This window comes from Cynocephalus volans, chromosome 5 (assembly GCF_027409185.1).
Source record: "Cynocephalus volans isolate mCynVol1 chromosome 5, mCynVol1.pri, whole genome shotgun sequence".
NCBI lineage: Eukaryota > Metazoa > Chordata > Mammalia > Dermoptera > Cynocephalidae > Cynocephalus > Cynocephalus volans.
The window spans coordinates 43,855,814-43,871,358 of NC_084464.1; the positions used below are offsets into that span (position 1 = coordinate 43,855,814).

The 15,545-nt window shown below is 47.6% G+C and overlaps 1 protein-coding gene, 1 long non-coding RNA gene and 3 other non-coding genes across 5 annotated transcripts; all 5 read left to right on the plus strand.

The window, feature by feature from the left end:
- The first annotated feature begins 2,637 nt into the window (after positions 1 to 2,637).
- On the plus strand, positions 2,638 to 5,154 carry LOC134378432 (heat shock 70 kDa protein 1). Its single transcript, XM_063097522.1, has one exon. The coding sequence runs from the start codon at positions 2,860 to 2,862 to the stop codon at positions 4,783 to 4,785; it is 1,926 nt and encodes a 641-aa protein (XP_062953592.1). The 5' UTR covers positions 2,638 to 2,859; the 3' UTR covers positions 4,786 to 5,154.
- Positions 5,155 to 9,956: 4,802 nt separating this feature from the next.
- On the plus strand, positions 9,957 to 11,928 carry LOC134378397 (uncharacterized). Its single transcript, XR_010023637.1, has 5 exons — positions 9,957 to 10,053; positions 10,235 to 10,273; positions 10,499 to 10,539; positions 11,136 to 11,290; positions 11,647 to 11,928. It is a non-coding gene; the product is annotated as an uncharacterized LOC134378397 (long non-coding RNA).
- Positions 10,323 to 10,385, plus strand: LOC134379369 (small nucleolar RNA SNORD48). The gene has a single exon (XR_010023768.1). It is a non-coding gene; the product is annotated as a small nucleolar RNA SNORD48 (small nucleolar RNA).
- On the plus strand, positions 10,969 to 11,035 carry LOC134379366 (small nucleolar RNA SNORD52). Its single transcript, XR_010023765.1, has one exon. It is a non-coding gene; the product is annotated as a small nucleolar RNA SNORD52 (small nucleolar RNA).
- Positions 11,320 to 11,402, plus strand: LOC134379401 (small nucleolar RNA ZL8). The gene has a single exon (XR_010023796.1). It is a non-coding gene; the product is annotated as a small nucleolar RNA ZL8 (small nucleolar RNA).
- Positions 11,929 to 15,545: the final 3,617 nt, after the last annotated feature.

Consider the following 15,545-nt stretch of genomic DNA (forward strand, 5'->3'; position numbering starts at 1 on the left):
GGTTCTTACAGTCACCGCATGTAGTAATTAAACCTGTGACTTTGTTTCAGTCTTGGGAAGCATCCAGTCTTTTTTTTTAAAAGATGACCGGTAAGGTGATCTTAACCCTTGGCTTGGTGTTGTCAGCACCATGCTCTCCCAAGTGAGCCAACCGGCCATCCCTATACAGGATCCAAACCCATGGCCTTGGTGTTATCAGCACCACACTCTCCCGAGTGAGCCACAGGCCGGCCCGGGAAGCATCCAGTCTTAATGGAAAATCAAAATTCAGGTAACTCACTCCTTGTCAGGAAATGGACGACGAATATAGATGTGTAGGTTTCCAGGCCAGTCCATAGAGAGAGCCTTCCCTAAAAGGTAGGTTAACTATAGTACTGTAGGCTCTCACCACAGTGTGTAGCTGACTGCTTCATGGAAAACAGAATTTCCAGTGGATCTTTTTCTGCTACCCCAGCAGCAGGAAGATTTGAGGCCTTGTCACCATGTCTACCTGCCAGGCAGTGAAGACAGTGATGCCCTTTGCTTTAAGCCAATAGAGAAGTTTTCTAAATTGCAGATTTGGAGGGAATGAAGGAGTAAATCCAGAACTACTAGTGGTAGTAGTTGATGGTGAGGAAGCTTCCAGAGGTGGTGAAGTTAAGGGTCCCTGGAAACGTTGATAATCTAGGCAGCTAAGTTGGGAGTTTGGGGGAATCCCCAGCCAGAGACTTCATAGAGAAATGGAAAATTCCTTAAGTTTGACCAGTTTGACTAGTTTAGAGAGGTGGTGATTCTCTAGGGAGCTACATATCTGAATGTAAAAGAAATTTTCCCCTACTTGCACACACAAACACACACAGAATTGTTAAAGTAATCTCTTTGCAACATCAGTTTAGATCAGCAAATTAAAGAATCAACCACTGAAATGCCCCTATATTCCAGGAAGTGTTTTGATAGGCAGGTGTGTGTGTGCGCACACGTGTGGCGTGCATACATGTGAATAATGCCAACTGAGCAAAGCATTCAAAACCAGCTGCCTCAACCCCCCCCCCAAAACCAAAACCAAACTGTCGCTTCCTACTTGTGTTCAAGAACGGATAGAGCAATGAGTGTCATTCCCCGCCCTCCCCCCCGCCGCGGGCTGCATTATTGCTTTAATGCCCCTCACATTTCATTTCAGGCGCCTAATAGGTGTCTTCCGTAAAAGATGAAAGAAATAGGCAAAGTAAATCACCAAATGTAATTGTATTTAGGAAAGGAGGAAAGAGAACCCGCAGGAAGTTGGGATCTAGGATAAAAACTAAGCGGATAACTTAAGGGCATGACAAATAACCTGAAGTTTTAGAGGAACTACAACTAAAACCTGGTTAAAACCTGGTTCCCAACAACTTACCCCTTACAGCGTCACCCCAACAGTTTGCTTAAAACGGGCCACCTTTCAAACAGCTGTGGTATGTGATGTTATTAAAGAGGACTGAACATTCTCTGCCCCTCCCTCGCAGGCTCACCACCCTGTTAAATTTAATCTAAAAGTGGTGGCATTGGAGAGTTCCGATCCCTGTACCGGCCAGCCGCCAAAAAATAAATAAAATTTTAAAAGCGTGAAGAGCCTAGGAGCAGCAGGGATTGGCACAAGACTGAATGTGGAACTCTGACGTTAACCCTGGCCCTATCCACCATCCGTGACCGAACCAAGAATTGAGGAGAAGGCAGAGAGGAAGAAGGGGCGGGCCAGACCCGAAGATGGAAAGGACGAAAAATGGCACAGCTCCTAAAGGCCTTGAAGACAGCCTACGTTCTATGGAAAATTTTTTTTCTTACTAACCCCGGGTCCCAGCAAGGGGAGCGGCTGCGGGCGGGGACAGGGGAGCGGCGGACACCGCCCTGCCCTCCCCCCCCCGCCTCGCGCCTCCCGCCTCCAGCACATTCCTTCCCCTGTGGATGGGGTCCTCATAACAACCGCCTGTTTACACTATTGTTTTTCTTTTGAAAACTCAAAACCCACCCCCATCCCCAATATTCCTCCCATGTAGGTTAAAGATGATGTAAAAAACTGTATAGCATTATTTCTTTCCTTCTTGTTCGGATTTTAAATCTAAGATGGGAAAACTCCGCGGAGGGCCACAGCATTCCTCAGGCAGCCCAGGCAGTAAAGCGGTCCGTTCCTCACAGCCAAGGCCCAGAGTCCCCTTGGCCCACCGATGCCCCGCCTTCCTCCAGAAACTCGGGCACTTTCAACGTTTTGGCCGTTCCTGCAGTCATGTAGCCTTTAATCCTATCTTAGATCACCATACTATTTTGACTCCAATAAATCTCGAACTGCCCTACAGTTACGAGCCTAGCGGTGACCCTTCCTGTCACTTTCTCACAGGGGCTGGCCATCAGCATCACCATGGAGGCGGGGCCCACAACCGCCCGTCCCACCGCCTCTCTCCCTGCCTCCCAGGGATCTAGCCCCCTCTAGTGAATCCCAGAAGCGTCTGGAGAGTTCTGGGGAGGGGCGGCACCCTGGACGCTGATTGGTCCCAGGAAGCTTGGGGGCAGGACAGGAGGCGAAACCCCTGGAATATTCCGGACCTGGCAGCCTCGCCGAGCTCGGTGATTGGCTGAGGAGGGGAAAGGAGGGGCTCGGGGACATCCTATAAAAGCAGAGCTGCTCGCGCCCCGGGGCAACAGCGAGCCTGAGAAGCGGTGGGTGAACCGACTCTCCTGTGCTTTCCGTGAAAGCGGCCTCTGCAGCCCCACGGCTTCCGAGACCAGCCTGTGCGGCACCGGCGCCTTTAGCTTCTTTTCAGAGCGGACCGAGCTTCCTGACGCGGATCCCGTCGGCCGTTTCCGGGTTCGAATCTCAGGGCGGAGCCGAGACAGCAGAGCACCGGCATGGCCAAGACCACGGCGATCGGGATCGACCTGGGCACCACCTATTCGTGCGTGGGGGTGTTCCAGCACGGCAAGGTGGAGATCATCGCCAACGACCAGGGCAACCGCACCACCCCCAGCTACGTGGCCTTCACAGACACCGAGCGGCTCATCGGGGATGCGGCCAAGAACCAGGTGGCGCTGAACCCGCAGAACACCGTGTTCGACGCGAAGCGGTTGATCGGCCGCAAGTTCGGCGACCCGGTGGTGCAGTCTGACATGAAGCACTGGCCTTTCCGGGTGATCAACGACGGAGACAAGCCCAAGGTGCAGGTGAGCTACAAGGGGGAGACCAAGGCGTTCTACCCCGAGGAGATCTCGTCCATGGTGCTGACCAAGATGAAAGAGATCGCCGAGGCGTACCTGGGCTACCCGGTGACCAACGCTGTGATCACCGTGCCGGCCTACTTCAACGACTCGCAGCGCCAGGCCACCAAGGACGCGGGGGTGATCGCGGGGCTGAACGTGCTGCGGATCATCAACGAGCCCACGGCCGCCGCCATCGCCTACGGCCTGGACAGGACGGGCAAGGGGGAGCGCAACGTGCTCATCTTCGACCTGGGCGGGGGCACGTTCGACGTGTCCATCCTGACGATCGACGACGGCATCTTCGAGGTGAAGGCGACGGCCGGGGACACGCACCTGGGCGGGGAGGACTTTGACAACCGGCTGGTGAACCACTTCGTGGAGGAGTTCAAGAGGAAACACAAGAAGGACATCAGCCAGAACAAGCGAGCCGTGAGGCGGCTGCGCACCGCCTGCGAGAGAGCCAAGAGGACCCTGTCGTCCAGCACCCAGGCCAGCCTGGAGATCGACTCCCTGTTTGAGGGCATCGACTTCTACACGTCCATCACCAGGGCGCGGTTCGAGGAGCTGTGCTCAGACCTGTTCCGGGGCACCCTGGAGCCCGTGGAGAAGGCTCTGCGCGATGCCAAGCTTGACAAGGCCCAGATCCACGACCTGGTCCTGGTGGGGGGCTCCACCCGCATCCCCAAGGTGCAGAAGCTGCTGCAGGACTTCTTCAACGGGCGCGACCTCAACAAGAGCATCAACCCCGACGAGGCGGTGGCGTACGGGGCGGCGGTGCAGGCAGCCATCCTGATGGGGGACAAGTCTGAGAACGTGCAGGACCTGCTGCTGCTGGACGTGGCTCCCCTGTCGCTGGGTCTGGAGACGGCCGGGGGCGTGATGACTGCCCTGATCAAGCGCAACTCCACCATCCCCACCAAGCAGACGCAGATCTTCACCACGTACTCCGACAACCAGCCCGGGGTGCTGATCCAGGTATACGAGGGCGAGAGGGCCATGACGCGGGACAACAACCTGCTGGGGCGCTTCGAGCTGAGCGGCATCCCTCCGGCGCCCAGGGGCGTGCCCCAGATCGAGGTGACCTTTGACATCGACGCCAATGGCATCCTGAACGTCACGGCCACGGACAAGAGCACGGGCAAGGCCAACAAGATCACCATCACCAACGACAAGGGCCGCCTGAGCAAGGAGGAGATCGAGCGTATGGTGCAGGAGGCGGAGAAGTACAAGGCCGAGGACGAGGTGCAGCGCGAAAGGGTGTCTGCCAAGAACGCCCTGGAGTCGTACGCCTTCAACATGAAGAGCGCCGTGGAGGACGAGGGGCTCAAGGGCAAGATCAGCGAGGGGGACAAGAAGAAGGTGCTGGACAAGTGCCAGGAGGTGATTTCCTGGCTGGACGCCAACAGCCTGGCTGAGAAGGAGGAGTTTGAGCACAAGAGGAAGGAGCTGGAGCAGGTGTGTAACCCCATCATCAGCGGCCTGTACCAGGGTGCGGGTGGCCCCGGGGCTGGTGGCTTCGGGGCTCAGGCCCCCAAGGGGGGTTCTGGGTCTGGCCCCACTATTGAGGAGGTGGACTAGGGGACCTTTATATTTTCATCTTGTTCATTTTGGAGACAGACGATCGGGACTCAAGGGCCTTGCTATTGCTATTTTTTTCCTAATTTTAGCGCTTTACTACTTGAGTCCATTTTAAAGTTATGTTGTAATCTGATGTTAATTAGCTAGTTTGTCTTTATTTCCATTGTGATATACCCAATATGTTCATTGGAATTCTTTATTTTTCAAGTAAGTTGATACTATGAAAGGGAGTTTTGTGTGTGTCTTAAACGAGTCAACACTGCCACCCTCTGTAAGATATTTGCTTTGCCACATAACATGACAAAGTCAGGGAATGTTTGTTTTTATAATTTGTTTACTTGAAAATGAAAAATAAAAAGTTAAAAATGAGTGTGGCTGCTTGTATTTGGGGAGGAATGTAATGGGCTCTATTCAGTATGTCTGAATTCCACAGATCCCTAGTTGGGGTGGTACTTCTGAGGAGAGGTGTACACATTAATACTGGCTATGGATATTTTTGTTAGGACTTAATCCGGGGTGGTAAATGTCGTGTTAGAGAGAAGCGAAAAACTGCAGGTGCCCATTTTCATTGGAGTGGGTTTTGTTTCAGGGAAAAGTAAGCATGGTACCTGCAAAAGGGAGTTGGGGAGGAAAGTTGGTGTGGGTTAACCGGGCAGGAATGGGAGAGGCAGTGCTGTGAGGGGATCGTGGTTCCTTATTTTCTCTCGTGCACTTATTGTGAGCCGAGTCCTTGAGCTTTGTTTTTTTTTCTTTTCTTTTTTTAAAAAAGATGACCGGTAAGGGGATCTTAACCCTTGACTTGGTGTTGTGAGCACCACGCTCAGCCAGTGAGCGAACCGGCCATCCGTATATGGGATCCGAACCCAGGGCCTTGGTGTTCTCAGCACCGCACTCTCCCGAGTGAGCCACGGGCCGGCCCCATAGCTTTGTTTTTTCACAAGTGCCCCGTGAGTCTTCCAGGCCTGTATTTATGGTATAAATTTTGGGGGTGGACAAATTAGCAACAGTGAGATATGGGTTCACACTTTGGTTCTGTAAATCTCAACTTGGTGAACAAATACAAATGATTTAGTCTCTCATAGCTTTGGTTGCCTTTTAAAAAAATCATTTTATTTCAGTAACTTCACTGAAAAAGTTTCAAGATCATTTTTGAGCAGAAGTGTGAAGTAGACAAGCAACATCTTTAGCCATCATCACCCTAGCTGCAGTGATCCCAAGTTGAGAGTCTGGAGAAATAAGATGTTGAGAGTTTGGGGGCCATAGCAGTGAAGAAGGGATGGGCCAGGCACTGTACCAGGTTCTTTGTGTCATCTTGGTAATCTTCATCCTACCACCCTCTACATGAGGTATTCTAAAGATTTTTTCAGTTTAGCATGTTGAGGTGGTCACTTCAGCTATATGCAGCCAAGATTAGAGAGCATCAAGTGATGGTTTTTGGCCCAAAGTTTTTTTCCCCTACTGCCTGAACACTTGGTATTTGGTTGTTCCTGTCTGGTTCTGAGTGATGGTTTTACTCTGGGTTTAACAATCAATAGCCTCGGGCCGAGCCCGTGGCGCACTCGGGAGAGTGCGGCACTGGGAGCGCAGCGATGCTCCCGCCGCGGGTTCGGATCCTATAAAGGAACTCCGGTGCACTCACTGGCTGAGTGCTGGTCACGAAAAAGACAAAAACAAACAAACAAACAAACAAAAAACAATCAATAGCCTCTTTGTCCATTCTATGGATAATCTAAAAACGATAGCAATGTAAAGCAATAGCAAATTTAATCATGAGGAAAGAGAAGAAAGACTGCATAGCATAGAGCTGGGAAGATCAAGGTCATGGGCTTTCCTTCCACACAAGCCCTAGCCTAGGGGATTCTTCCTGCACAAGCAGTTAGGTTCCTTCACACTTTCTCTAGCGTGAGAGAATCCCAACCTCCTTTCTCCCAGAAGCCAAGCCTAGAAATACCTACTTCAAAATCAAACTGATTAAAGTTCCACCAAAAAACAAAACAAAATCAAACTGTTTAAAGTTCCATGTTATGCCTTTTACTAAATCCTTACTCTAGGAAATCAAAAGTACAGGAAGCCCTTTTTGAAAGCTTGTAAAGGAAAAGGAATATAGTAAGAGTTCTTTGGTTTCTGGGCCAATTCTCAAAGGCCTGTCTTACTCACAATAGGTGAACCGTAATACTGTAGCCTCTGACCACAGAATATATGTAAGTACTGCGTGTAAGTACCATGCGCTAACCTGTGATTAGGAGCACTGGAGCTCCTAATCACAGCATATAATGAATGTGTAGTTTAACTGCTGCAGCAGCAGGAATTGGGGCTTTTTCTCCTTTGGGAACAAATCCTTAAGCTTTGAGCCATTAGTCATAGTTTTCCACCCTCACAGTATAATAAACTCGGGGAAGCTAAAATACAGGTGCCAGCCATCTCCCAGTCCGATTCAGAATCTGAGTTGGCCTAGTGAGTAGACTTGTATCACCAAGGTCAAGGGTTTGGATCCCTATACTGGCCAGCCACCAAAAACAAAAGCAGAATCTGAGAGGGCCAAGGCAGTTGTCTATTTAAAGCTGCCCAGGTGTTTTTAATGTGCAGCCATAGTTGAGTAAACCACCGAACCAGATTTTAACCCTGTTTTTAAGGAGGATAAGGGCGTGGGAGAGGGAGGACAGGAAGGTGTCAGTGTTTCCAGAGCAGCAGCCTGTGAGCTGGAACCCGGATGCTTGAAAGGCCTTAGAGGGTTTGTTCATTAGCAGCAGCAGAAGCAATGACAGAGGTTAAGGAAATCTCCAGCAACAGTTTAGTGGGCCAAGAAATAATTCCTGAGACTGGGCCAATAAGTTTATGGCTCCCTCATTAGGGAAGTGGTTCATTAGGAAGCAATATGTACACACGCACATCTCGAAACTTAAAGCTGTCACTTTGCAACATCAGCCCCATCCCCAAGGAGCTGAGAAATGTTATTACATAGGGCTGGTCCCGTGGCGCACTTGGTAGAGTGCTGCCCTGGGAGCGCAACAACGCTCCCGCCTCCCGCCTCCCGCCTCCCGCCTCCCGCCGCGGGTTCGGATCCTATATAAGAATGACTGGTGCTCTCACTGGCTGAGTGCCCGTCACGAAAAAAAAAAAAAAAAAAAAAGACAAAAAAAAAAAAAAAAAAAAGAAATGTTATCACATAAACATGTGGATACTATAGGATTCTTGGAAGAGATTTTTTTTGTGGGGAGGGGGGTGGCAGCTGGCTGATATGGGGATCTGAACCCTTTACCTCCGTGTTTGGAAGAGATTTTTTGATGGAATGCTGAAAGCTTGAGGTATGGGAGGGAACATGGAATGGTAATTGTGCGGGAAGAAAGTAACAAACAGGATATATTCCCTGTATGCACGATGAACTCCTTCCACATTTTATTCTTATGCTCACTGTGCTTAAATTACGTGACTTAAAAAAGAAAAAAAAGAAAGAAAAAAGATATGAATCAAATGACATGATTTTAACATGACATGGTCAATTTTTTTTTGTTGGCTGGCTGACATATAGGGATCTGACCCCTTAACCTTGGTGTTACCAGCACCAGGCTTGCCAAAGTGAGTTAACTCGCCAGCCCACCATGATTTATTTTAAAATTTTTTTGTTTTTTTGGCAACTGGCCGGTATGAGGACTGACATGATTTTTAAAAAAGAGAGAGAGAAAAGGAGACTTATCTTGTATGGTTTTCTCACAAAAGATGTAGGAAAAAATGCCAATACATGTCTCCAAACATTATCTGCATTTATAAAGGAGGGGGATAGGGAGGGCTCAGGAAGGCTGGATTTGGAATGATATAGGAGTTGGTGGATTAAAGGCCAAGAACAAATGACTAAGGAAAATTTCCGAGGGAGGGAAAACTCAGGAAGAGAGAATGGTGCCTGGTTGTTGCCACCCCACCCGAAATAGGTTTGCTTCCAATCCCTCTGTGACATAAGTTGCTTTTCAGAGGGCACTGAACCCTTCCACTCACTTTTGGCCAACTCCCAGGCCACACACTGCTCATAAAAAGGACACACGAAGGATGCCCGAACCGGCCAGCGCCCCCCTTTCCCCCAAAAAAGACATTTAGCAGGAGAAAATGGGGAGTAGTTGTTCAGTGGGAGTAGCGTTTCAGATCTGCAAGATTAGAAAGTTCTGGAGATTCGTTGCACAAAGGAATACTTTACAGAACTGTACGCTTCTGTGAACCGAAATAGAGGTTTTAGAGAAGTTTACTAGGAGGATCGACCCAGGAAACAGACCAACAGGGGTGAAAAGTGTTCTGAAGTTCATCACAAGCCGAAAGGATTTTACAGAAAAGTTTACATAGCGAGGGGGATGTCTCATTATGGAGTTGTGCATTGGTGGGTAAAAATACAGAAGTTATAATCATTGATTACACATTACATCATAAAGCTGAAATTTTCCATGTGCATTTTCTAGCACGTTTTCCATGCTTTTTGACCTTTCTTTGTCAAACATTAGTTATACGTTGGTTACTAAATCACATACTATTCTCACGTATGAAACAAGATGTCGACACCGAGATCGTGATACTCAATCCAAGGCGAGGTTTATTTTAGAAACCTGCTTTGTTTCCGTCATCACTTCAAAAAGATTAAGATGGTAAAAATAAAAACCGTTATCAAATTGTTTCTTAAATATGCGTTTATTGTATGTCAATTATACCTCATTAAGCTGTTTTCTTTAATTAAAAAAAAAAAAAGGCATGAAACTTAATGTGCCTGACAGGTCTGCGGGCTCGAGCGGGGGAGCGAATTCAGACTTCGCTGGCTGGACGCAGAGGTATGAATCGCCCGGGGTGAGGACGCAGGGGGAGCCCGGAGGCCACCAACTGCTGCAAGGGGGCGGGGCCGCGGGAGAAGGCTGAAGGCGGAGCGCCCAGCCCGCGCGGGTCCCGCCGGCGCAGGGGACTTCCTCCCGCCTGGTCAGCGGGGTCACCTCTTTTTTGTTCTTCAAAATTCACAAAACACTTCCGCATATTTGCTCAGGAGAGTGTGCAACATACTTCCACGGCCTTTGTCTCACTTTGTTTTATTCCTATTTGGACGTACAGTGGAGGAAATGCTGCGCGTCGGATCAGGCATGAAAGCAGACAGCCATGGCCGTCAGGCCCCCGGCCCGGCGCAGCCATAAATAACCCTGGTCCAGGTTTTATAATCCTTTTTGCGCGATGGGCTCATCGGTGCTTGTCGTGGGGGCCTCGGTGGCTGCTCCGCGCCATCTTTGCACAGCAGCCCGCGTGCAGGTACCTCGGGGCCCTGCTGGGGGAGAGTGCTGCAGTCCAGGGCTGGGCGGGATGAACTGCCGCTACAGACTAGAGTTTCTGATGTCTCCGTGACGCCACTGCTTGGAACTGACCCAGCCTGCGTAGGGGGAGCGCGGCTGAAGTCGCCCCGGCTCTGCTAACTCACTGATTTTTTTCCCAGGTCTCTGATCCTCTCCGGCGGGTCCGCAGCCTCACTATGGTGAGTGGGTGTGAGAGATGCTGTGGCGGTCACCCTGGGGGAGGACGGGGGTAATGATGACCCCAGGTGACTCTGAGTGTCTCGCTGACGCCATCACCGCAGCGCGCTGACCGCCTCCCGCCTTCTCCCTCCGCCGGGCCGGTATCCCTAGTCCCAGGGCCTGGGGAAGTTGGTGGCCAGAACCCTTATTAATCTTTTGTTTCTGTGTTTTTTTTCTCCAATTAGGGGTTTTAAGGCGTCCATTGGAGTGTTATCTTTGAATAAAGGTGAGTATTAAGTGTGATAGTCCTCTGAGTGCCTCCCACAGAACATTTTGTTCCCAACCTCTTTTATGGCACATTATGGTGTCTGCTTATTTTCTGATGGATACGTGCACCAATGCAGTATTTCACCTGGTAGTTTTCTTTGGTTTACATTTCTCTTGTGACTATTACTCACTTTTTAATTTTTTGTAGTCCCTCATATTTTTGGCTAAGCCTGGACAACCTGTCTCCACCCATATTTCTACTGTAAACTCTAACGCATGTAGGATTTCCCAGTGGAGCTATTCTCTGCAGTTCTGAATTTATTTCCTACTCTCTGCCTTTCTCAAACTTCCCATCCTTGGATTCTTCATTTGTTAAATCCTTGTATACTGGGGCTGTTGTCTCTGAAGGTACTGGAATGGCTTCCCTTAATCCAGGTCTCCCTAAATTGGAAATGATGATTTCACAGACTAGAGTCTCTGACGCTGGTCCTGATGTCAAAAATAAGTTCTGACTCATTTAGGGAGCTGGATACTTGGGTCTCTGGGAAGTGCCAAAGGGAGGGTCATATTCTCTGCTTGTTCTTCTCATCAATTGTCTTATTTTCATCTTTGTAGCATGAGAGCTCTGGAAGCCCAGCCAGGGGCAGTGCTCCTTCACAGAGCTTCTGTACTAACCTGATGACTGAAGGCCTAAGGTTATATAAATTCCTGCTACTTCATCTTAAGGCTGTGACAAGTGGAGAGCAAGCCCTTTCTCCCTGGTTACTATGGTTAGTGTCCCCCAACTTGGCTCCCATCCCCAGAGTGGTAATGATGACCTGGTTGGACTAGAGTCTCTGAACTTTTCTCTGATGAGCTTTGAAACCACCTGATCCACTCTTATGCTTCCCCTTCATCCTGCCTGGCACCTCCCTTGCCCACCCTGCTTTATGGGATTTTGTTCACAGCTGGCCAGTAAGGAGATCCTTGACCTTAGTGTTACACGGCAGCACTCTTAACCGACTGAGCTAACTGGCCAGCAGCCCCAGCTTTCTGTTTTTACTGGCAGTTGCCTATGTGGTTTTTTTTTTTTTTTTTTTTTTTTTTTAACATGGTTCTGATGCATGTTCCTTTTCTGAAATTTCAGGATTTTGCTGACACGAAGGAGGTCCTCTATCTGATGTTGGGCAGATCCTAGGAACTTTCCTATAATAAACAGCTGTCAACTTACTGTATTGTATTGTGTTACTTATTGTATTGTGAACTCAATGTGTTGAGCAGCTATCAACTTATTAGGGAAAAATTGCCTAGAAATTTGGGGGCACTTACATACCAAGTAGACAGCTTTCAGGTCTTACATTTGCTTTGTCTTGTACAGGTATCTAGTTTTATCAAAATAATTCCAATAAAATATTTTAAAGCAAATAAATATTGTTTGGTCTCATTGGAAACAGGATGGCATAAAAAGATTTGGGAAAGTGGAAGGTAACGTTCTACCACTGAATGGATCATCACAGTTGGTGCAAAATACTAGATTGTACTATACATCAATACTAAAGTTAAGGATTTCTGGGTTGACTCCCATAGTATTCTAATGTACTAGATGTTACTGATAAGCATTTGAGGTTTTTAATGATGTTAAGTGGGATAAAAACAGTTCAGTCTTGGGGCCGGCCCGTGGCTCACTCGGTAGAGCGCGGTGCTGATAACACCAAGGCCACGGGTTCGGATCCTATATAGGGATGGCCGGTTTGCTCACTGGCTGAGCGTGGTGCTGACAACACCAAGCCAAGGGTTGAGATCCCCTTACCGGTCATCTTTAAAAAAAAAAAACAGTTCAGTCTCTCCTACTATACTCTCAGAGCATGCTTCTGACGAGCAAGTAAGCAATCAGTTCTGCAGCAGACACCATCTGGGTGACCTCTAATTCAATTCCATCACTCCCTGCCCTAGAGATAGTTTCAGATCCCTGAGGTTGAGGACTCAAGTCTCCCAAGACTCTCCCCTTCCCCATTAGAGCTGCTTATCGTAAGCCCCAGGCTGCGTTCCCTGTGCTTCTGACCTATCATAATCGGGGTTCCCACAGCCTCCTTTCTTGGGTATGGCTAATTTACTAGAGCAGCTCTCAGAACTCGGAAACATGTTTACAGATTTATTATAAAAGGATATTACGAAGGATACAGGTAAAGTACACAAGGCAAGATATGGGAGAAGGCGAAGAGCTTCCATGTCCTCCCAGGACTGGCCACCCTATTGGGAATCTCTACATTTGGCTATCTGGAAGTTCTCTGGACCCTGTCCTTTTGGGTGTTTATGGAAGCTTTGTATGTAGGCATGTTTGAAGCATGGACAAAAAGAAAAGGGTATGATCTAATACTAACAGACTTGAGTGGGGAAACCCAGCAAGGCTTGTCCAGATTCTTGGCCTCTGTGCAGCATTCTGTCGTGGGTATGGGGCAGCACTCCATCTGAAATGGGGCCCTTTTGACCCACAATCAGATGAGGGTAGGTTAGAGTTTCTTAATGGCCAATTCCAAGACAAAGGCAGAGGAAGATTACAGTCCTGTCTTGAGGAGCCTGGAACTGTAGAAAAAAACCAGTGCGCGTGCACACGCACACGCACGTACACACACACACACAGAATACTATTAACACAGGCACCTAATTTGCCTTTTGACAAATCAGTGAAAACAGGATGTCCAGACATCTTTTAATTTTGTTTTTTTAAAGCCAGTCACAGACATTTTTTAGGGGGAGTGAGGGATGGCCAGTAAGGAGATCTGAACCCTTGACCTTGGTGTTACCAACACCATGCTCTAACCAACAGAGCTAACTGGCTAGCCCACAGACATCTTTTTAATATACTCCATGATCCTTTTTATCACTTGTCTCAAAGATCCCTGTGTTGATGTAGGAATGTAGTAAAAACACCATGCTTCTCTTGGTCCTGGGGGTCTCAGGAGGCAGGACTACATGTAGCCTCTGCCAGGAGTTTCCCAGGGAGCAGGGCTGCATGCGGCCTTGCCAAGAGAGTGCAGCAAGGTGAGAGTGCACCTTGAGCTAGGGGCTGCCGCCTAGGGAGGTGGGCGATCAGAAACCAGACACAAAGTTCTGGGACTTAGCGCATGCACTAAGCAACTTTATTGTCTACAAGCATGTATTATATATGTTTTAGCCAGCTGTAAGCCTCTCCCATACATCCCCGTCTCCTAGGTAACTCAATAAGAAGTCTGTGGTTTGCGGTTAAGACTTGTGAATTCTTGCTGACCGAGTCTATTTGCATTTCTGCTGACACAGTCTAAATCCCGGAGAGCAAGAGTGCCTCCATCTTTAATATGTGTTCTCCTTCATTTTCCTCCCAATACTATCCAGCTTCTGTTAGGGAGCATTTAGGTTTCTAGTCATGCTATACCTATATTCACCCATTTGAGATTGTGTTGTAGAATACATTTTCAGAAGTAGCATTTCAGAGTCAAAAGTATTTGGATATGTAAAATTTTGATGCATAGTGTTTTGTAAAGATTGTACCTGTTTACACTCCCAACATCAGTGTCTTGAGATTGCTTGTTCTCCCTACACCTACCATTATTACTCCAGGTGGTATCAGTTTGTGTACCTACTGATGCATCTTTTAAAAATTGCTTCAAATTGATGCTTTCATAGCAAATAACAGTGGCATAAATACTGCATATCTTCTATATATTTTTTCCTATTGAACATTTCCAGTTTTCTCTTCTCCAATCGAGGGTTCTCTGAGCTTCAGTCCTTGGCCCAAAACTTTAGGATTAGCCCTGTTTAAAAATAACTTGTTCTCCAAAACATCGTGTTTTAAAATAGGTATTTTCTTTCTTTCTTTCTTTTTTTTTCCCCAGCCAATGGTATATGCCAGGAAAAAACAGGTATTTTTTAACTAAAATTCTTAAACCCTTTTACTGGCTCCCTACTGTTCTTAGGACAAGATCAAACTCTGTTGCACAGACACCAGCAGGCTGTTACTAGTTAAGGTTACTTCTGCAGAGGGGATTGGGACTGGTATGGGATAGAGTATGAGGAGGAGAAGACTTGTACTTTTTACTCCATGGATGTCTGAATTGTACTCCTACTTCATAATAGAAGTTCCCAAGCACATAATTTTACTTAGTTCTCAGGTGTCGTTCTGTATCATCATCTTAGCAGCCACCGGGTATTTAGCACTTAAGTCTATGCTAGGCTTTTTACATGCATAACCTCATTGAATCCTTAAAAATCAACCTTGCAAAGTAGATATTCTCTACCTCACTTTACAGGCAAGGAGAGGAATGCTCAGGTATGTTAAACAATTTGCTCAAGGCCACTGTGTTAGGAAATATCAGTAAGGATTCAAATTTATTTCTGTCTCCAGTGTGCCCATCACCTAGCTTTAGAACATCACCAGTAACAGAAACAAACCTGTCCTTGATTCAATTTCTTTCTTCTCCCTCCCACTCAGAGAAAACCACCCTGTTGAACTGTGGCTGTGTCACTCCCTGACTTAATGATTTTACTTTGAATGCATTCCTAAACAATGTATTGTTTAGCTTTGTATCTCTTTGAACTTTATAAAAATGGACTAAATCATCATATGTTCTGCTGCAATTTGCTTTTTTGTTTATATATTTTCCTGTAGAAAATTTTTTTTTTTTTTTTTTTTTTTTTTAAAAGATGACCGGTAAGGAGATCTTAACCCTTAACTTGGTGTTGTCAGCACCACGCTCAGCCAGTGAGCGAACCGGCCATCAGTATATGGGATCCGAACCCGGGGCCTTGGTGTTATCAGCACCGCACTCTCCCGAGTGAGCCACGGGCCGGCCCCTCCTGTAGAAAATTGACTTCACCCTTTCATGCCATTTCTATCAACTTTTACTTTTTAAAAAAACTTTAAAATTTTGTATTTTTGTAGGTTGATTTGTGTCTGGGTAGTATGTATGAAGACTTCTATTTGCATAACACTTGACAATCACGGGTGACAGTATCACATAGGAAATGTAAGGGACTGGAGATTCTGGAGCCAGACTGAACACTTAGGGC

Excerpts from the sequence above, each read along its gene's own strand:
- LOC134378432 (XM_063097522.1), top strand. The coding sequence starts at position 2,860 with ATGGCCAAGACCACGGCGATCGGGATCGACCTGGGCACCACCTATTCG.